The following is a 23,104-nucleotide window of genomic DNA, read 5'->3' on the forward strand; positions in this document are numbered from 1 at the left end:
GGGGACAGAGGGAGACGCTGTCTCAAAACAACAACAACAGAAAACTACGTCGTTTATGGCTATTTTTATAAGTTACTGGCTTTTTTTTTTTTTTAAAGAACGGTGACTTATCTTCACACTGCCCTTAGTCCTCCATGCCCAACACGATGTCCCTGGGAAAGTCTCTGGAATTGAGCACAGGGTTGACCTTCACCCTCTAGAGTGAATGGGGAAGATAAATGAAAAGTATTTATCTTCCATGGGCACTGGCATGAAATAGAACATTCTACCCTGGCAGGGTTTTGCATTTCACATTTTAGCTTGCATCATCCCCTTCACAGACAATTCCAAAGTGTGTTAATTCAATTCCTAAAGCTTCCCTTCCCTTCCTCCCTTCCCTTCCCTCCTTACTTTTCTTTCTTGTCCATTTATTTTCGGTTTTTTTCTCTTTCTTTCTTGGTTTTCTTTCTCTTTTTCAACTTCTCTTTCTTTTCTCTTTCTCTTTACTCTCTCTCTTCTCTCTCTTTCTGCTTCCAGGGTAGGTGGGACTTGAAATTCATTTTAATAGAAGGAATTTTCGTGGATATAATCTACAACCGATTTTGCTCTGCGCAGGTAAGATCCGTTTTCAGACCAAAACCCTGAAAACAAGCGCAGCCAGTCAAGCGAATGGAAGCGCAGGCCCGGCCCAGGCTTTGTCCCGGCCCGCCCTGGTCCCAGCCCGTCCGGCTTCTAGGATGCGCGCGCAATTTCGTGCAAACCCGGAAGCGGACCGCGGGGGGCGAACGCCTAGAGCGCAGTTTCCGGTAGACCCGGAAGCCGATCGCAGGGAGAAGCTGTTTTCGCAGCAGTGCGTGAGTTTCCCTTTGTCTATATTAAGTCTAGGCTAGCCAGTTCTTCTCCGCTTCTATACGCGGGAGCTGAGGGGCATGCAGACCTTGAAATCCCGGCACCGCTCCCTCCACCCCGAGTACATTCAGACATCCTTTGAGAGTCTGGGAGTCGCTTTCTGCGTGTTAAAATCGCTTGGAGGCTGGTCATGTGCCCGGTCTTTTTGTCATTTACCCACGTAGACACCTCCTATCGTGGGGTTTACCTGCTTCAAATCCTTTAGTAACCCCTACATACGCCCCGCACCACGTAAAATCCTCACTCTCCCTTCCCCCAGCCTCGCCCTTCTTTGCCCCTAGAGCTCAGCGCCCCAACAGGGCACGAGAGGCCTCGTCCTCTGCCCAGACCTGGTTTCTGCAGACTCCACCCCTCTCCTGACCCACTCCTGCCTTTTTCCTCCTTAATCTGGACCCTCTGTTCCCCAGGCCTCCCTTTTCCAGCCACCGGTTCTCCTGACCCCGAGTGTGGGGGGTGACTTCAGTCTCCTGACATCCAGTGTTCTCTCGAGCCAGTTTCCAGCCCACCGAAAATGAGCTCTTCCGGAAGTGGGCATCTTATTCCAATCCCCTCCCTGTGAATGTGTGGAGAAAAAGAGATGGGAACGAGGCAGAGGAAATAGAGAAATTTTGAAAGAGAAATGAAGAATGAGAGACCCATTAACAGAAGGCAAAGTAGAAGGTGAGTGAGGGGTTTGCAGAGGCACAGTGAAAGAAGGTGCCGAGAAAATAGCAGGGGAGAAAAGTAACTGTAAAAATATAGACAATCCTGGGTCTGTAGAAAGACGAAATTCAACAAGATAGGGAAGGCTTCTCAGACAGAGAGGGGGGAGAGGAGGAGGGATTTGGAGCCAGGTCAGACAGAGCAGCGTGGTGCTGGGACAGCCAGAGGGGGCAGCTGGTCACAAGGAGAACAGGGAGAACCACAGCAGGGGGAGGCCCGGGATCTAAGGGTGCCAGAGAGTGGGGACAGGGGTGTGTAATATCGAAGATGGAATTTAACAGGGAGAGCCCAAGGGGAGCTGAGATGTGGGAGGAAAGAGGCAGAAATATATGGAGATTAGGGACAATGAAAGATTGGGCAGAAAGAGGAATAAGAGGTGAAACAAGTTGTAAAAATGGATCAGAACAGGTGGGAGAGAAGGAATAGAAGGAAGAATAGGACAAAGAGAAGAGGGACTCAAAATGAACAGAATCCTGGGGGAAAATAGAGAAAAAAAGAGCTAGGAAGAAAGATGAGAATGAGAGATATGTACAGAATGAGGCAGGGAAACTAGTGAGGAAAGAGGGGGACCCTGGTTACAGATGAGTGGTGAGTTGATTGGAAATTATGATTGAATTGTGGCATACTAATTTTTCTATAATATAAAATTTGTTTAGAACACATGAGGCTAGGGGCTGTGGCTCACACGTGTAATCCCAGTACTTTGGGAAGCTGAGGTGAGCGGATCACTTGAGGTCAGCAGTTGAGACCAGCCTGGCCAACATGTGAAACCCCATCTCTAGTAAAAATACAAAAATTAGCTGGGCCTGATGGCCTGCGCCTGTAATCCCAGCTACTCGGGAGGCTGAGGCAGGAGAATCGCTTAATCCTGGGAGGCAGAGGTTGCAGTGAGCCGAGATCGTGTCACTGCACTCCAGGTTAGGTGACAGAGCAAGACTCCATCTCAAAAAACAAAAAACAAAAAACCACACATGAAGATGAGAATTGGAACACTATTTATAAGGCACTCTTCTCTTTTCTTGGGATGGACTAGGGTGTGAGTGAGGGTATAAGATAGGAAAAACCAGTGTTTTTTTTGTGTTCACAGTGAACACAATAAAGAGCGCTCAACACAGAATGCCTCATCTCTGGTCACCAAAGTAATATGGGAATTACTTGTCACCAACAAGCAGTTCTTCGTCAGACAGCACCTGGGTGTTCTGTAATTTTACTCAGTTTAACTGGTCAGTGTAGGAACAACCACAGACACATTTTGATCACTAAAGGTGAGGGATTCTCTTTTGGGTGTCAGAGTAGTAAAAACAGTGTGGTTTTTTCCTGTCTCAAACAGTAAGGGGAAGAATTTTCCAACAGGCCCACTCACCTGTCTCTAGGACTGTGTTCTTAGTAGTAACTGGGAATTGTCTGTCCCTGCTCCTGGCTGCTGCTGATGCTGAGACTGTGTGCCACAGGCCAGCCCCATTCACTCTCTCCTGATGCCATGGCATCCCTCCTCCACAGTGTCATCAGATTTTACTTCAAGGGAATTATTTTGGTCAGCATACCCAGATGGAGTTGTTGCCCATTAAAACACACACACACACACACACACACACACACGCCTTTATTTTTTCCACTATTTCATCCTCAGAAGAAAAAACAAAGTATTAGCTACATTTTTACTTGCAATAAGTATGCTTTTCTGTGCTCCATGTAAGAGCACAATATACCAAAATCTTGTTTAGGCGCTCTCTCACTCTTTCCTCCATTTCTTGCTTGACCCCATCCAATCAGGTTTTGACACCAACCATTCCACTGCTCCTTTTTTTATCTGAGTCACCAGTGACTTCTCTGTTTCTAAATCTAGTTATTTATTTATTCATTTAATTTTTAGAGACAAGGTCTTGCTCTGTCACCCAAGCTGGCATGCAGTGGCACAGTCATAGTTCACCATAACCTCAAACCCCTAGGCTCCAGCAATCCTCCCGTCTTAGCCTCCAGAGTAGATAGGACTATGGGCCTGTCCCTCTGCCTGGCTGATTAAAAAAAAAATTTTTTTTTTTTTTTTTGAGACAAAGTCTCACTGTATTGCCCAGGCTGGTCTTGAACTCCTGACTTCTAGCCATCCTCCTACAAAGAATCCCAGCATGCTGGGATTAGAGGCATAAGCCCTGTACCCTGCTTAAATCTGACTTTGAATTTTCTGTCCTCCTGTCTTTTTCTCTCAGCAGCATGTTTCACAGCTGATCACTCTTTTTTTTCGCAGCTTTGAAGACATTGCTTGTATTTTTAAAAATCTGTTTACAATTTTTCTCATTACTTTCATATCTTATCAGTTTCCTCTGCTGCTGTCTCCTGAAGTGTCTTCTCTGAATATGGAAATGTCACCCAATTTAGTCCTTAAACCTGTTCTGTCTGCCCACACCCTCTGCTTTTCCTTTTGATCTCATCTGTGGTTTTAAACACCACCACCATGTCTCCATTTTCCCTCTTCACCCACCCCTCTCCCCTGAATTCCAAAATCCTGTGTCCAGTCATGTTCTCGACATCTCTGCTGCGACATCCACAGGCATCTCCACCTCCACGTGTCCAAAATAGGCTTCCTGAACTCCCCCAGACATGTTCTCCCTACAGTCCTGCATAGCTCAGATGACAGACACCTTCTACTTTCTGGGGATTAACTAAACCTGTCAGAATGTGCTTAAAATATATGAGATACTATTTGTGTTTTAATTTCTAAGGTACAGAATAAGTGACATGTTTACTTAAAATGAGTGAGGAAATAGATTGTTTCAAAATTTCTTTTGATGTGTAGGAGAAAATATTTGAAGAGCTCAGCCCTGCCTGATCTGCTTCCCCAGGACCTCTCTGACCTCATCTCCTGCCTCTGTTCTTCCCGCTCCCTCTACTGCAACTACACAGCCCCCTTTCCTTTTCTGAGAGCGTTTTGTATTTTTAAAATAAGTGCTTGATCAAAGTATGATTTTAGGAATCACAGTTTATTACCACATGAAGAATTGCTTTTTTTTTTTTTTCTTTTAGGTTCACAAATTTTAAGAAAGGGAGAATAAAGTGAAAAAATCTCAGAAGGAATCCACTCAACAGACGAGGTACCTTAACCACATAATGGGTGATTTCCAAAATTATTAACATCTGTTTGCTCAGTTAGGATAAATCAGACCTATGTAGAAAGTCAAAGTTTGAGGATTACCTCAGGGTGAGGTCTTCCCTCTGTGTGTAGCTATGGCACAGGAAGGAGGTATGTTGATTCTAAGCCCTAAGCAGCATATTTTTGACATTCAGGATTCACTTCCAAAGAGACATATTATGCAAGGAAGCAACTCGGAAGAGGAAAGAAAAGAAGTCAGGAATGGCCCTTACTCAGGTAAGGTAATGTTCTCAGTGGATTGTTCTGTCTCTGTTTCTTCCTGAAATGCCAGGCACTGGAGTTGCTAATCTTTGACTCTGAAGCATCCTGCCTGACACGTTTGCTTGCACTTACCCATGGCTTCTTCCAGTCCCTTCATTTCCGCTTGAGATTTCAGTTCACTGTGACCCATTGACATGAACTTGGGAAGAGGCTGCACTGGGCATGGTCCGGGGGAGGGCTCTCAGCAGACATGGATGGAGACGGGGTGTGGGTCCCGTGGTGGCAGTGCTGCTGGGCAGCAGGGATTGTTCAGGGATCACATCTGGATGCTCTGTCAGTGTTCTGTGGACTAGAATTAGAGAAGCTGCACGTCAAAGTTCCTTTCTTTCTTTTTTCTTTTTTTTTTTGAGACAGAGTCTCACACGTTGCCCAGGCTGGAGTGCAGTGACATGATCCCTGCTCATTCCAGCCTCCGCCTCCCTGATTCAAAGGATTTTTCCACCTCAGCTTCTCATGTAGCTGAGATTACAGGTGTGCACCACCACTCTAATCTAATTTTTGTGTTTCTAGTAGAGATGGGGTTTCGCCATGTTGGCCAGGTTGATCTTGAATGTCAGCCTCAAGTGATCTGGCCACCTCGGCCTCCCAAAGTGCTGGGATTACAGGCTTGAGCCACCACCCCCAGCCATATCCAATGATTTCTTAAGGTATAGGGTGCTGAGGTATTTTCTTTGCCCTTAATATGTTAAATTAATACATTAATAAATTTCCTGTAACATATCACCTTTTTATTAATGGAATAAATTAGTAAACTTAATTAAATTTTGTTAATACCTAAATAACAATATTTTAATGGACGAAGCTTCATTTATAGGCCAGAAGCAGTGATGTGTGCCTATAATTCTAGCTTCTTGAGGGGTTGAGGTGGGAGGATCCATTCAGCCCAGGAGTTTGAGACTATTCTGGACACCTAGTGAGATCCTGTCTAAAATTTTAAAAATATTATGTTTTTGAATATGGATATTTAGTAGAGATTGGAGTTCAGGTTTCTGTGGTTTTACATGGTCTCCCATTTTTAAGTACTTACCATATGTTTATAAAATAAGTTGGTACAATTTAGACATTTTTATTGTTGCAAATATGCTGAAATACACATTGGGAAAAATAGTACTTACAGGTAGGCACAATGGTGCATGCCTTTAGTTTCCCACTTGGGAGGCTAATGAGGAAGGATCCTTTGATGCCAGGAGTTCAAGGTTATGGTGTGCTGTGAATAGCCGCTGCCATCCAGTTTGGACAATGTATTGAGACCCTGTGTCTAAAAATTGCGAACCAAACTAATGATGAAAAATATGTAAAAAATAAGTCACTGGGACAGGGTGCAGTGGCTCACCCCTGTAATCCCAGCACTTTGGGAGGCCAAGGCGGGCAGATGAGAGGGTCAGGAGTTTGAAACCAGCATGACCAACATAGTGAAACCCCATCTCTACTAAAAGTAGAAAAATTAGCCAGGCATGGTGGCGCACATCTGTAGTCCCAGCTACTTGGGCGGCTGAGGTAGGAGAATCGCTTCAACCTGAGAGGTGGAGATTGTGGTGAGCCAAGATTGTGCTACTGCACTCCAGCCTGGGCAACAGAGCGAGACTCCATCTCAAAAAAAAAAAAAAAAAAAGTCAGTGAGAGACAACTTCTCTTATTTCAACTGATGTCTATAAGTGTGTATGTGTACTAGTGTATATGAGTGTGTAAGTGTGTACATGTGATGTGTGTGGATGAGTGCACAACAGTGGTTTTTATGAATGGCATGTCATCTATATAAATTTTATGTTTTTTACTCAGTTGAAATTACATCTTAAATATTTACCAGGTTAAAATTTTTCTATACTATCATGCTAATGAGCTGATAGCTATAAGAATAATAATGTATTATGGGGACATATAATATATTATATATATGCAGATATAATGACCTTTTAGGCAGTTTTGTGTTTTTAATCCTTGAACTTGTTTTAAGTTTACTGAATTAGGTAATTGTCAATTTTCTTTTGATCCTGATCTGTTACTTAACTGTTTGATTCTTTAGGTTTGATTCTAATGTCCAGACACCTGGGATCCAGTGCTTACACTGCCATTGTTAGTCCTGACACCTGGGGCGAGTTTCCTAGAATACATGTGAAAGAGTTGTCTCTTCAGTAAGATAGGAACAGATTATTCTTTCTTCTTTTGTTTGTTTTTTTAGGTGAAGTCTCGCTCTCTCACCCATTCTGGAGTGCAGTGGCGAGATCTTGGCTCGCTGCAACCTCCGCCTCCCGGGTTCATGCGATTCTCCTGCCTCAGCCTCCCAAGTAGCTGGGATTACAGGCGCCTGCCACCACACCCAGCTAATTTCTGTATTTTTACTAGTGATGGGGTTTCACCATGTTGGCCAGGATGCTCTCAGTCTCTTGACCTTGTGATCGCCTGCCTTGTGATCCTCCAGTTAGTTCATGTAAAGCATTTAAAATAGTGCCTATCACATGGGAAGTGTTCCGTTCAGCCATTGCTATTGTTATCATCACAGTTTTCAGATTTTGATCATTTTTTATTTTATTTGTTTTTTTGAGTTGGAGTGTCACTCTTGTCTGTTGCCCAGGCTGGAGTGCAGTGGCATGATCTCAGCTCACTGTAGACTCCACCTCCCGGGTTCAAGAGATTCTCCTGTCTCAGCCTTCTTAGTAGCTGGGATTACAGGCACTCACCACCACACCTGGCTAATTTTTTTCTATTTTTAGTAGAGACAGGGTTTTACCATGTTGGCCAGGCTGGTCTCGAACTCCTTACCTCAGGTGATCCACCTGCCTCGGCCTCCCAAATTGCTAGGATTACAAGCATGAGCCACCACACCTGGCCAAGATTTTGACCATTCTTAAAAACTACAGTAGGTTGGGGCCGGGCACAGTGGCTTACGCCTGTAATCCCAGCACTTTAGGAGGCCAAGGCAGGTGGATCAGGAGGTCAAGAGATTGAGACCATCCTGGCCAACATGGTGAAACCCCGTCTCTACTAAAAATACAAAAAATTAGCTGGTCGTGGTGGCAGGCACCTGTAATCCCAGCTAGTTGGGAGGCTGAGGCTGGAGAATCACTTGAACCTGGGAGGTGGAGGTTGCAGTGAGCCAATATCACACCATTGCACTCCAGCCTGGGCGAAAAGAGCGAAACACCATCTCAAAAAAAAAAAGAAAAACCCCAAAACTACAGTAGGTTGGGTGTGGCGGCTCACACCTGTAATCCCAGGACTTTGGGAGGCCAAGGTGGGAGGATGGCTTGAGATTAGGAGCTCAAGACCAGCCTGAGCAACATGGTGAGACACCATATTTATAAAAAATACAAAAATTAGCCAGGCATGGTGTCATGAGCCTGTAGCCCCAGCTACTCCAGAGGCTGAGGTTGGAGGATGACTTGAGTTTAGGAGGCAGAGGTTGCAGTGAGTCAAGATTGTGCCACTGCACTCCAGTCTGGGTGACAGAGTGACACCCTGTCTCAAAAAAAAGAAAAAAACACTGTAGACATCGTCATCTCTGAAGACACCACTTGAATTGAATCTCAGGTAGATACTGGATATCACTTGGTGTGTAAAAATACCTAACACTTCTATAGAGAGAGAGAACCCTGGATTAATTTTTTTTTGTATTGTCCAAAAATGAGACATCTACACTGATTTAAGGAATGTCTTAACTTCTTATGGAGAAATATAATAAAACCACAATTACAGACACGTAACTGGCTCAAGAATACCTTAATATGGATTTTTCACAGTGCTCACATAAGTGGAGTCAGTCCTTAACGACTGTCTTCCCATTCTTTGTGACGATGAGTACTGTGTGCATACCCTGTTGCTGAAATGTGGATTTTCTTTTAGGGACCCTTGAAATTCATGGATGTGGCCATAGAGTTCTCTCAGGAAGAGTGGAAATGCCTGGACCCTGCGCAGAGGACTTTATACAGGGACGTGATGTTGGAGAATTATAGGAACCTGGTCTCCCTGGGTGAGGATAATGTCCCTTCAGAAGCCGGGATCTGCCCTGGTGGATCTCTGAATTGTGTCTTATATGCCTCTTGGGAGCTCCTGCATTGCTTGACTGAGATTGAAACCTTGTTGACTCAGAATTGAAAAACTGTATTACACTTTCTGGACTTGAAATGTCCCCTGTCTTCAGGTATTCTCCTCCCTCCACAATTCATGATTGGTGGCACCAGGGCCGAAGTATGCATGAAACCTTATGACAAACTTTAAAAATATCCAGTTCCCTGTTTTCTACCCCTGTGCTTTTGATTCTATAGTTCTTGGAAGGGGGCTCTATGTCCGCATGTTACAATGTTCCCTAAGCATTCAGAAAGAGGCAGTCAGTAGATGAATTTGTGAAATACTATTTATGATTTAATTATAATATCCTCTCTCCTCCCTAAATACAGGGCATGGACTTGGGAGATGCCACAGCACACATTTATTCTTTCTTTTATAAATAGGAATCTGTCTTCCTGACCTGAGTGTTACCTCCATGTTAGAGCAAAAGAGAGATCCCTGGACTCTGCAGAGTGAAGAGAAAATAGCAAACGATCCAGACGGCAGGGAGTGCATCAAAGGTGTGAACACAGGTGAGAGCTCGGGTGGGCAGAGTGGAGGCCCCATAATTTTTGTTTTTTGAGACAGGGTCTAACGCTGTCATCCAGGCTAGAGTGTGATGGCAATCATAGCTCACTGCAGCCTTGAATTCCTGGACTTAAGGGATCTCCCTGGCTCGCTCTTCCAAAGTGTTGGGATTACAGCCATGAGCCACTGTAACCTGCAAAGCCACACTATTACATAGCGTTTGGGAAACTCTCTGCAAATGGGAGAATTCTGTGGGAAAACCAAAGTTGAAATCTTGTGAGTTCTGAACAGACATTTTTCTTTATTTTCCTATTTATTTTTTGGAGATAGGATCTCTCTTGGGTCACCCAGTCCAGAATGCAGTGGCATGATTATGGCTTGCTGCATCCTCGACTTCCTGGGCTCAAGTGGTCCTCCCACCTCAGCCTCCTGAATAGCCGGGACTACAGGTGTACGCCACGATGCCTGGCTAATTTTTGGTATTTTATGTGGAGATGGGGTTTCACCATGTTACACAGGCTAGTGTTGAACTCCTGGGCACCCAGTCCAGAATGCAGTGGCATGATTACGGCTTGCTGCATCCTCGACTTCCTGGGCTCAAGTGATTCTCCCACCTCAGCCTCCTGAATAGCTGGGACTGCAGGTGTACGCCAGCATGCCTGGCTAATTTTTTGTATTTTTTGTGGAGTTGGGGTTTCACCATGTTATACAGGCTAGTGTTGAACTCCTGGGCTCAAGTAGTCTGCCTGCCTCAGCTTCCCAAAGTGTTGGGATTATAGGCATAAGCCACAGTAACCAGTAAGGTGTGTTGTTTAATTGGCAAATATTTGTGGATCTTTAAGTTTTTATTCTTTTGGCTGGGCACGGTGGCTCATACCTGTAATCCCAGCACTTTGTGGGGCTGAGGCAGGCAGATCACTTGAGGCCAGGAGTCCGAGACCAGCCTGGCCAACATGGTGAAACCCTGCCTCTACTAAAAATACAAAAATCAACTGGGTGTAGTGGCAGGTGCCTATAATCCCAGCTACTCAGGAGGCTGAGGCAGGAGAATCGCTTGAACCTAGGAGGTGGAGGTTGCAGTGAGCCGAGATTGTACCACTGCGCCCTAGCTTGGGTGACAGAGTGAGACCCTGTCTCAAAAAAAATAAAAATGCATTTTTTTCTTTAGTTAATTTCAACGTTACATGCCTCTGCCTCTGGAGTAGCTGGGATTACAGACATGCACCACCACGCCTGGCTAATTTTTGTATTTTTAGTAGAGATGGGATTTTTCCATGTTGGGCAGGCTGGTCTCGAACTCCTGGCCTCATGTGATTAGCCCTCCCTTAGCCTGCCAAAGTGCTTGGGATTACAGGTGTGAGCCACTTCACCTGGCCCAAAACATTCTATTTTAAATGTTAACAGCTTATCTTTGATTAGGTACACAAAGCTCTGCTTAACAACTCTGCTCTCACTTTCTGTTATTACTGGCAGAAATTAATCCTATATATTTTATGTTCCCATTAACATATGTTTATAATGTTTATAATGCTTTTTAAATGAGAGTGTCTTTTTTTTTTTTTTTTTTTCTGAGATGGAGTCTCCTTCTATCTCCCAGGCTGATCTCGGCTCACTACAGCCTCTGCCTCTCTGGTCCAAGTGATTCTCCTGCCTCAGCCTCCTGAGTAGCTGGGATTACAGGCGCCCATCCCCACCCCTGGCTAATTTTTGTATTTTTAGTAGAAACAGGTTTTTGCCATATTTACCAGGCTGCTCTCCAACTCCTGACCTCAAGTGATCCACCTGCCTCGGCCTCCCAAAGTGCTGGGATTACAGGTGTGCCACTGTACCTGGCCTGATTGTGTCTTTTAAATTGTAGGAAAGAATTAAAAGTCAAGTTACAAATGAAAAGTGCAATAATACTTGTTTCTGTGTTTGATCATTTGTTGACCTTTTATGATGAGCTTTTTATTTTTATTTTTGGGGGATGGAGTTTTGCTCTGTTGCCCAGGCTGGAGTGCAATGGCAGGATCTTGGCTTACTGCAACCTCTGCCTCCTGGGTTCAAGCGATTCTCCTGCCTCAGCCTCCCGAGTAGCTGGGATTACAGACACCACGCCCAACTAGTTTTTGTATTTTTAGGAGAAACGGGGTTTCACCATGTTGGCTAGGCTGGTCCCGAACTCCTGACCTCAGGTGATCCACCCACCTCAGCCTCCCAAGTTGTTGGGATTACAGGCATGAGCCACTGCGCCCTGCCTGTGATGACCTTTATATTTTCATATGGGTTAAAGATACCGTCTAGAGTGCTTTCATTTCATCTTGAATGCTCGTTTTAGCATTTCTTCTTGGACAGGTCTAGAATACTAATTAACTTCCTCAGCTCTTCTTTAGGAAAGTCTAAAATTCACCTTTATTTTTGCAGGTGAGTTTTGCTAAGTGTAGTATTCTTCATTGCTGTTTTGCCTATTTTTCTTTAAGCACTTTCAATATATCACCTCACTGCTTTCTAGCCTGAAGATGTCTGCTGGAAAATATATATAATCTTACAGAGTTTAGTATTGTCTGACAAGTCTCTTTTTTGTTGCTGCTGTCAAGATTTTGTCTTTGTCTTTTTTTGACTCTTGATAATTTCTTTATAGTATGTCTCTGTGTGAATGTATTTGGGTTAATTTTAGTTAGAATGGTCAAGTCTCTTTTTTTTTTTTGAGACGGAGTTTCACTCTTGTTGCCCAGGCTGGAGTGCAGTGCCATGCATGATATTGGCTCACTGCAGCCTCCACCTCCCGGGTTTAAGCGATTCTCCTGCATCAGCCTCCCAGGTAGCTGGGATTACAGGCACCCTCCATGATACTCCTTTTCATGCATCGTTTTCCTGATTTCATTTAGTTGTCTATCTCATTTATGTTTCAGCTGGTTAAGCATCTTAAGACAGTTGCTTTCAAAATTTGTAAAGTAATCAGAGGGCTGCCTTTTTCTAGGTTGGGTTTGTGGAGATTTGTTTTTTTTTGTTTGTTTGTTTATTTCAATGTCCTTATGTAGGCCTTGTAATTTTTATTTTAGGTTTGCTAAAACAACCACTTCTCCCAGGTTTTTTTGTTTGTTTGTTTTTGTTTTTGTTTTTTTTGAGATGGAGTCTTTCTCTGTTACCCAGGGGCTGGAGTGCAGTGCCATGATCTTGTCTCACTTCAACCTCCACATCCAAGATTCAAGCAATTCTCTTGTCTTAGCCTCCTGAGTAGCTGGGACTAGGCACACACCATCACGCCTGGCTAATTTTTGTATTTTTAGTAGAGACGGGGTTTCACCATGTTGGTCAGACTGGTCTTGAACTCCTGACCTCAGGTGATCCGCTCACCTTGGCCTCCCAAAATGCTGGGATTATAGGCATGAGCCACCATGCCCAGCCAGAGGTCTCTAACTATTGACCTCAAGTTATCCATCCCCCCTTGGTTTCCCAAAGTGCTGGGATTACAGGCATGAGCCGCTGCACTGGCTGTTCCAGTTCTTTTATGTAAGAACTGTACAGGGTGAGACCTTTACAAATCAACCTGTTGTAAAGGGTGTGGGTGCCACCTGCATGGACCTTGGGGGACTGAACAAAGGGAACAAATGTGGGAATAAAAGACAAAGACAATAGAGTATATTTGGAAGAAAGGGTCAGGGGGCTCCTTGCTTCTAATGGACAAGGGCCCTGAGCTTTAGAGCCCTTCACATTTTATTGGGTAAAAGAGGGAGAAGGGTGGGGGTGATTGTCGGTCAGCGGCTTGATTTACAGCAGGCTTGCAAGACTGCATTCTTTGAACAATAGGCTCTAGATGTCCCAGTAGATAATCTCAATGAGCACAGCGCCAGGGAATGATTGCCTCCAGCAAAGCTTCTGGCGGCAGGTGCAGTCATAAGTTTGCCCACATCCTGCACTCATGATAAACAGTTTGCTGTTTGGTCATATAGCCTCCAGTGGAACGCTGAGTTGGTCATGTCTCTCAGGCCATCGGTTCCCTACATCTCCCCTTTGTGTTTATGTATTACTGTTACAGATTTGTCTAAGCATTGGCCTACCTAAAAGTTCTGTTGGAGATGGGGGGTAGAGAGAATAAACAAAAACAAAGGTTTTTGTGGCTGTAGCCGGGAGGCATGTCTCTGCTGAAGCATTTGCTCTATAAGCTATAATTCCTCTTCAGCCTCTTAAGGGGCACAGGGAATTTAAGGAAGAATCTCCTTGCAGGGTTTGGTAAAGATGTGTAAGTTGATAGGTGGCAATACCTAGCATAGGGCGTAGCCAATTAATATCTCCTAGTATTTGTTGAAAATCATTTAAAGTCTATAATGTGTCTTTACCAAGAACTGCTTTCTATGGCCGTACACTCCTCTTCGTAACAATATTTCCTACGTAATGGTATGGGGAAGTTATTTGCACTTTCTCTGGAGCAATTTTGGGATTCCATTTAATAAGATCTTGCTTTACATCTCTGAATAATTGATGTAAATTTGATCTGTAGGAGTGGCCAGAAGAATATCATCCATAAAATGAATGATACACGCAGTGGGAAACATATTTTGAGACTCCTTTAATGCTCTTGCTACAAAATGGTGACATAATGTAGGACTGTTAAGCATGCCTTCAAGTAAAACTTTCCACTGATAGCAAGAAACAGGTTCTCTATGATTAATAGAAGGCATAGAGAAGGCAAATTGAGGCTTATGCTTCTCGTGTAATGGTATAATAAAGAAACAATCCTTAAAATCTATTACTACAAGAGGCCAGTCTCTTGGAATGGCTGTCGGGGAAGGTAAACCTTGCTGTAATGCACCCATTGGTTTAATTTGTGCATTAATAGCTCTGAAATCATGCAGCAGTCACCGTCTTCCAGGCTTTTTTGGAATAACAAATACCAGTGAATTTCAGGGGCTAACTCACTTCTCTATATGTCCTGCATTCAATTGTTCTTTTACCAACAGATGAAGTTGATCTAGCTTCCCCTGTGTTAGGGGCCCACACAAGTTTCTCACTAAGCCATTCTAATGGTAAGGCAGTGGGCAGAGGAGAGATATCAATGACCCCATCAGAAATCCTGACGTCCTAGCCCTTTTCTGTTTTTCCAGTTACTGAGAACGGGTTAGGGTTTCCTTGTAGGAATTTCCCTAAACCTTTTCTACTTTCATATCCCATGTCCTTCAACATTTTAAATCCTGGGTTACCAAAGTTTTCATTTGTAAAAGTCTCATATCTCATGCTGTAAGTCTCAACCCCATAAATTGATGGCTGTATTTGCAACATAAGACTGGAAAGTACCTGACTGACCATCCAGACCAAGACAAGGTAAAATCTCAGCACTCTGTTGAACACTTTTAGCTGCTCCTACTCCCACTAGGGGTGTGGTTAGTCTGAGAGTTGATGCTGGGGGCCAGTCTTTACTGGATATGACTGACACATCAGCTCCTGTGTCCATTTGCCCATAAAATTTCTTTCCTTTAATTAGTACTACACAGGTAGGTCTATTAGAGGCTATGGATTGGGATAGATAAGTTTCCTATGTAGTTGTGCTCCCAAACCCTTTATTTCCTCATTTCTCCTTTTGTGAAGATGGGTGTAATTTGCAGGGAATAAGCAATAGCTAAGCAGTATATTCTCCTGGTTCAAAAACCCAAAGATCTTGTGACATTAAAACTACTTGAATTTCTCCTTCATAATCGGAGTCAGTCACTCCTGGGACTACAGTGATGCCTTGCAAGTTAAGGCGGCCTTTGCCTAAAATTAGTTCCATGTATCCTCTTGGTAAAGGTCCCCAAATGCCAGTGGGAATTTTGATAGGTTTGTCTCCACCAACTACTGTTATTTTTCTTGACTGGGAGATCTAATCCTGCACTTCCTGGTGTTCCTGGGGTGAGGGAATCAATGTTTCTCTTGGGACCCATCCCTGAAATGGGCTTGTGGTCTGGACTGAGAATGCCCTCATTGTTTGAGGGGCCCGGGTCCAGGCCACCTTCTCATTTCCCAGCAGGAGGGGTGCCATTCTGATGAAGTCTTGAGTGGCACTGATGAGCCCAGTGATTTCCTTTGTTACAGCGAGGACAGAGTGCTGGCGTTTTTCTGCTGGGGGTTGGCGGGGGGGCACTGCATTGTGAGGTCCTTTCTGTCCTGAGATCTGGTGGCATTCCTTTTTAAAATGTCTGGTTTTTCCGCAGGTACAACATTTTCCCAATTTAGGGTTTGACCCTTGGCTCCTTTTAGATTTGTCAACTACTAAATTAGCCATGCTTCAGCTATCATTGAAGAGCAATGAAGCTCAGTTGCTACATCCTAACAAGCTCTGAGAAAATTTCCCAAGTCTTTTGTACACCTTACAGGTGCCAGTGCACATTTACAATCCACGTTTGCATTCTCAAAAGCTAAAGTTAAGGTTAGCATTTCTGCGGCAGTGGCATGAGGAATCTGACGCTTCACTGCCTCTTGTAATCTTGCAAGAAATTGTGCATAGGGCTCCTACAACCCTTGCATGATATGCAAAAAGGATTGTACTAGGACTCCCTCATCTGGAATTGTGGCCCGGGCGCATTTAGCAGCCTGTGAACGCTGCTGATAAGCAGCAGCTGGGGGTGCCATTTGATGTTCCAGGTCTGAATAAGGGTCATTACCCAATAGCATATCCTCTGTAATGTCTCCTTGACAAGCGGCACGATTCTGTCTAGCCTGGTTTGCACACAGTTCTTGCCAATTTAAATTCCCTGTCAGATACGCAGTAGCAGACAAGTTTGCGCCAAAAGTTTTACATCAAAGAGTAGAAGGCACGTAGCACCGAATACAGATTCTAGCAATCCTAAAGTGAATGGGCTCTGTACTCCATTGTTAACTACACTCGTTTGTAATTCCTTCAACAACTAAACTCTAGTGGGGTATTTTCATGAATAAACTGATGTAGATTGTTTGGATCAGGCCTTATGGAAATAGGAAAAGCACAAGGTCCTAAGGGCTCTCCAGCTATGGCAGCAGAGTGTAACATTCTTTGTACTGAGGTCTCTATTTCTGCTACTGAAGGAGGTGGTACAGATGTTGCTGCAACTGGAGGGGGTGGTAAAAACCAATTTTTATCCTCGCTTTCCTGTTTTTTGTTTTCAATTGGATCTGTGGATGGGACAACAGATTCTTTGAGATTTTTAGACTCAGTCTGCTGCCCAGCAGAATAATGAGATAATGGCAGAACAGTACGAACTAGACTCCACGTGAAGACAGAAGAATCAACTTTAAGACCTTTTTGATGAGCCTTTTTTAATCCTTTTCCTGCTGTGTCCCAATTTTCCACATCAAGAGTGCCTGCCTGTGGAAACCATGGGCTATGCATAATAATCTCCTGCAGAGAAGCTTAATGTCTGTGAATTAACCTGAGTTCCAGACTGTCTCAATAGAACTTTAAACAACTGCACATAGTGTTTTTTTTCAACAGACAAATTCTGCCCCATGTTACCCTGATTCAGAAAACTTCCCATTCCCAGTACTTTAGAGCACTGACATTATATCGCTCCCAGTACCTCTTTAGGGCACTGACCTTATATCTGCTGCCAGCCGACTCATCCAGGGTTCCCCATTCACCTTGTGAATTTCAGTTCCTCTACTCCAGCAGAACCTTCTTTGTTCATGTCCTCAAAGTCCTATATTCGGAGGCCACTTGTCCGACATCCTCGAAGTCCCTGTTCTGGGTCACCAGTTGCCACCTGCACAGACCTTGGGGGACTGAACAAAGGGGGTGAACATTGGAATAAAAGACAAAGGTGTATATTTGGAAGAAGGGGTCAGGGGGCTCCTTCTAGTGAACAAGGGCCCTGAGCTTTAGAGCCCTTTGTATTTTATTGAGTAAAGGAGACGGTGGCAGGGGGAGGGGGTGGTTATTGGTCAGCGGCTTGATTTACATCAGGTTTGCAAGACTGCATTCTTTGAACAATAGACTGTAGATGTCCCAGTAGATAATTTCAATGAGCATGGCACCAGAGAGTGATTACCTTCAGCAAACCTTCTGGTGTCAGGCGCAGTCGTGAGTTTGCCCACATCCTGCATTCATGATAGTTTGTTGTTTGATCATATAGCCTCCAGTGGAATGTTGAGCTGGTCACATCTCTTGGGCCTTCAGCTTCCTACATGTGGGAACACTCAGTCCTTTTCTGGGGATGTGTTTCTTCTGGCTTGTGGAAGTGCCATTATTAATGTCTATACAGCTCTTCTTGGATTTCTGATTTTCCCTAAGAGGCTCATCCCTGCTTCTTCCCAGAAGATTTCAGTTTCTGTTGTATTTCTCTGCTCATAATCTCTTTCAGATTTACCCATAATTCTCTCGACTCCTGCAGATTCCCCACTGCTGCAATGCATCACCTCAGTTCCTTGTGTTTTCTGCACTGCCAGCATGATATACACAATACCCTGATACTCCTACCAATGTCTGAGTCAGGTGAGGCAGAATCTAGACCCTCTGTCAGACCTGAAGGATGCCATTATCATGGGTTGAAGTTCCACTTTTTTCTTTCTGTTTTAGAGAGGAGCTCTAAATTGGGAAGTAATGCAGGAAACAAGCCTTGTAAAAATCAACTTGGATTCACTTTTCAGTTACATCTGAGTAATCTACAGCTATTTCAAGCTGAAAGGAAAGTTTCTGGGTGTAAGCATTTTGAAAAACCCATCAGTGACAATTCCTCAGTTTCACCGCTTGAAAAAATTTCTTCCAGTGTCAAATCCCACCTTTTAAATAAATATAGAAATAATTTTGATCATGCGCCATTACTTCCACAAGAACAGAAAGCACACATTAGGGAAAAAGCTTATAAATGTAATGAGCATGGCCAAGTCTTTAGAGCATCTGCAAGCCTTACTAACCAAGTAATCCATAACGCAGATAATCCTTACAAATGCAGTGAATGTGGCAAGGTCTTTAGTTGCAGTTCAAAGCTTGTGATACATCGAAGAATGCATACTGGAGAGAAGCCTTACAAATGTCATGAATGTGGCAAGCTCTTTAGTAGCAATTCAAACCTTTCACAACATCAAAGAATTCATACTGGAGAGAAGCCTTACAAATGTCATGAATGTGACAAAGTCTTTCGAAGCAGTTCAAAGCTTGCACAACATCAAAGAATTCATACGGGAGAGAAGCCTTACAAATGTCATGAATGTGACAGGGTCTTCAATCAAATTGCACACCTTGTACGACATCAAAAAATTCATACTGGAGAGAAACCTTACAGTTGTAATAAATGTGGCAAGGTCTTTAGTCGCCATTCATATCTAGCAGAACATCAAACAGTTCATACTGGTGAGAAACCTTACAAATGTGAAGAATGTGGCAAAGCATTTTCAGTGCGTTCCAGCCTCATAACCCATCAGTTAATTCACACTGGAAGGAAACCTTACAAATGTAAAGAATGTGACAAGGTCTTTGGGCGCAAGTGTTTCCTGACCTCTCATCAGAGAATTCATACTAGAGAGAGACCTTATGGATGCAGTCAGTGTGGCAAGATCTTTAGTCAGAAATCAGACCTTATACGACATCGAAAAACTCATACTGATGAGAAGCCTTACAAATGTAATAAATGTGGCACAGCGTTTAGAGAGTTTTCAGACCTTACTGCCCATTTTCTAATCCATAGTGGAGAGAAACCTTATGAATGTAAAGAATGTGGCAAAGTCTTCAGGTACAAGTCTTCTCTAACCAGTCATCATAGAATTCATACTGGAGAGAAGCCTTACAAATGTAACAGATGTGGTAAGGTCTTCAGTCGCAGTTCAAACCTTGTATGCCATCAGAAAATTCATACAGGAGAAAAGCCTTACAAATGTAATGAATGTGGCAAGGTCTTTAATCAAGCGTCATACCTTACAAGACATCAAATAATTCATACTGGAGAGAGGCCTTACAGATGTAATAAATGTGGCAAAGCATTTCGAGGGTGTTCAGGCCTTACTGCCCATCTTGCAATCCATACTGAAAAGAAATCTCATGAGTGTAAAGAATGTGGCAAGATCTTCACTCACAAGTCTTCCCTCACCAATCACCATAGAATTCACATTGGAGAGAAACCTTACAAATGCACCCTGTGCAGTAAGGTCTTCAGTCACAATTCTGACCTTGCACAGCATCAGAGAGTTCATTCATGAGAGTCCCTACAAACTGTGTATGGGAAAACCATCATCATGAGTTCTAGCATTAATCAACATCAGTGAGTTCATACTAAGTGGAAATCATATAAATGAAATGTATGTGACAGGCTTTATCAAGGCCTGCCAAATCACTAGACATCACCACATCACTGTGGAGGATGAAAGCACACAGGTGAATTGTGTGTACTTGGGCTATTATTCAAGGACCATTGCTATAGAACACGATAGGATTTACACAAGAAGTAACTCTGTCTCTGGTTCTCTGATACTAATCTATGATATTGCATAATGCAGAATAATGCTAAGTCAAAATATGTTGAATCTCATGATGTGATGTATATCAAAGGTGCAACGGCTTGTAAATGACCAGTTTTATTCAGGCTATAAAGCATTCAATTATTTGGAGCTTATAGAAAAGGCTACTTTACTCTTTGTGACTTTGAAGTCTCTTCATGTGCCTTCCATACAGGCCATTCACTGTGGTCCCTGGGAAAGAATCAGTAGGATGACAGGGCTGACTTCATTAGCTGAGGATTATTTCTATCCAATTTCCTGATGAAGGACATTGTCTTTTGAGATTAAATATTGTCTGATTTAGAGAGCATGGAGGTGGGCAGAGTAACATAAAACTGATGACCGTCGTCATACTGTTGCAGTCAGCACACTTTCTCCTGACATAAGTGCACAGAGCTTCAGTGTCCACCAACTGACCATGAAATAGAGTATGCTGTAATCTTAAGGCATAGGTTATTAGTGGGAAGAGAGTAATAGGTTGCTAGTGTCTGATTATATGGTAGAAATAATGCAAGGAAAAAGGTAGCCACCTTCTCCATTGAACAGCAGTACCTGCTGTTTAGCAAAGACTGATGAGAAATAGACTTTTTTTTTTTTTTTTTTTTGGAGATAGAGTTTCACTCTGTTGCCCAGGCTGGAGTGTAGTTGTGTGTTCTTGGCTCACTGCACCCTCCGCCTCCTGGGTTCAAGCAGTCCTTCTGCCTTAGCCTCCTAAGTAGCTGAGACTACAGACGTGCGCCACCACACCCAGTTCATTTTTGTATTTTTAGTAGAGACAGTGTTTACCATATTGGCCAGGCAGGTCTCCAACTCCTGACCTCAAGTGATATGTTCACCTCAGCCTCCCAAAGTGCTGGGATTACAGGCATGAACCACGGTGTCCAGCCTCATTTTTGAAATGGAATAGAGAACAGTTATATCACAGTTGAGAGTTTAATCAAAATGACTGGATCAGCATATTCTTTTTTTAGATGAGACAGAGTTTCGCCCTTGTCACCCAGGCTGTAGTGCGGTGGCGCGATCTCGGCTCACTGCAACCTCCACCTCCCGGGTTCAAGCAATTCTCCTGCCTCAGCCTCCCAAGTAGCTGGGATTACAGGCGTGTACCACCATACCCAGCTAATTTTTGTATTTTTAGTAGAGATGGGGTTTCACCACGTTGGCCACACTGGTCTCAAACTCCTGACCTCAGGCGATCCATCTGCCTCAGCCTGAAAGTGCTAGGATTACAGGCGTGAGCCACCGCGCCTGTCCAGATCAGCATATTCTTAAGTAGGATTCACATTTAATTCTTGGTATTATAAGTTGCAACCATTTGATTTAGAATGTATGCAGCTCTCATGTTTGTAGTAATAAAGTTTCATTTTTCCTAAGTATGAATGAATCATGTGTTTTCTACCGTCATAATTTCATCCCACCTCAGGAGGATGGATACTCTGTAGCACACAGTAATGCACCATTGGGATTTTAAGATTGGAGCATCCAGAGCAAGTTTTCTGGTTGTGAAATGAAACATGTCCTTTGGGTACATATCCTTAGGTAAGTGTGAATATGAGTAATCATACTTAGTACTTGAATTATTGTATCTGTGCTCTGCCCTAGAATGCTTCTGTGGGTACAGTGAAAATCCCAAAGCAGTGCAACTCCAGCATCCTATACCCTCAAATGTGTTCATAGCCCTTGGCAAATGTTTAGCGTATCATTATATTTCTATGTGCCTTTTTCTTGTGTGCTAAATTAGACCCATGGCACACATTGTCTCTCTCTCTCTTTTTTTTTTTTTTTTTTTTTTTTTGAGAGTCTCGCTTTGTCACCCAGGCTGGAGTGCAATGGCGCGATCTTGACTCACTGCAACCTCCACTTCCTGGGTTCAAGCAATTCTTCTGCCTCAGCCTCCCGAGTAGCTGAGATTACAGGCACCCGCCACCAGGCCTGGCTAATTTTTTTGTATTTTTAGTAGAGACAGGGTTTCACCATGTTGGCCAGGCTGGTCTCAAACACCCAACCTCAGGTGATCCACCCACCTTGGCTTCCCAAAGTGCTGGGATTATAGGCGTGAGCCACTGTGCCTGGCCCACACTTTCATTTTTATGTAGCAAAAATACAAATATGACAAATATTATGAGATAAAAGTGTGAGGATAAGGTTAAAAATAGTGTAACACAATCTCTTTTTTTGTCCTTGTGCTCAGTGACATAATTTGAAATTACTAATGTTCATAAATTTCCTCGTAAGGGTGGACACACAGAATGGAATTGTGTTTTGCTTTGGTATTTTAACTAGGAACTTCACATATTTACCCCCACAACCTTCGTGGTAATTTGAACTTTTGCCCACTCCACTAGAAGCTTAAAAAAAAGTTTTTTTTTTTAAATTTGAGACAGGGTCTCTGTTGCACAGGCTGGAGTGCAGTGGCACAGTTAGGGCTCACTGCAGCCTCAACCTCCCCGGCTCAAGTGATCCTCCCACTTTAGCCTCATGAATAGCTGTGACTACAGGCGCACACCACCACACCCAGCTAATTTTGGGGTGTCTTTTGGTCACAATGTTGCCCAGCTGGTCTCCAACTCTTGGGCTCAAATGACCCACCCACCTCAGCTTCCCAAAGTGCTAGGATTACAGGCATGAGCCATGTACCTGGCCTCCACTAGAACTTGTTTGATGTCCACCTAAGGTTTGGCTTGGGTATTGAGAATGATGATGCTATGTACTGAAGTGGTCTGAGAATGTTTATTACATAATAAGACTTTCTGAGGAAAGCAGGTTAGACTTCCCCAGTTGGTCCAAAAATGTCATGAGAAAACTGGGATAGGTGACTACTTTGGGTGTTATGATTGTTGAAGCGTCGGGCTGGGGTGTGGGTACTTACTTGTGGTTTGAACTAATACCTGGTGACAAATGAGGGAGCACTCAGTCTTTATAATAATCAGTTGACCAGATGGGCATCATAATGTAGTCTCAGCAATGCACCAAGATGTAACAGTCTCTCATTTGAGATAACACCTCGGGTTCTTTGTCCTACCTCCAAGAAAAGGAGTGTGGACATAAAAGTGAGTTTGGAGCGGAAGTTTAATAAGCAAGAGGAGAAAGCTGTCTGCCAGCAGAGAGGGGCTCCTG

At 43.6% G+C, this 23,104-nt stretch overlaps 1 protein-coding gene across 2 annotated transcripts; it reads left to right on the forward strand.

Moving 5' to 3' along the window:
• The first annotated feature begins 718 nt into the window (after positions 1-718).
• ZNF528 (zinc finger protein 528) lies at positions 719-21,363 on the forward strand. 2 transcript variants are annotated; one of them, XM_034945362.3, is made up of 7 exons: positions 719-833; positions 1,296-1,548; positions 4,612-4,679; positions 4,873-4,954; positions 8,840-8,966; positions 9,448-9,576; positions 18,075-21,363. In XM_034945362.3, the coding sequence occupies exons 4-7, from the start codon at positions 4,940-4,942 to the stop codon at positions 19,688-19,690; spliced, it is 1,887 nt and encodes a 628-aa protein (XP_034801253.3). In that variant the 5' UTR covers positions 719-833; positions 1,296-1,548; positions 4,612-4,679; positions 4,873-4,939; the 3' UTR covers positions 19,691-21,363. The 2 variants fall into 2 exon arrangements, with proteins under 2 accessions (XP_034801253.3, XP_034801254.3); XM_034945363.4 differs by having other exon boundaries at positions 772-829.
• The last annotated feature ends 1,741 nt before the right edge of the window (positions 21,364-23,104 follow it).

The sequence above is a fragment of the Pan paniscus genome, chromosome 20 (assembly GCF_029289425.2).
Source record: "Pan paniscus chromosome 20, NHGRI_mPanPan1-v2.0_pri, whole genome shotgun sequence".
In the NCBI taxonomy this organism is placed as follows: domain Eukaryota; kingdom Metazoa; phylum Chordata; class Mammalia; order Primates; family Hominidae; genus Pan; species Pan paniscus.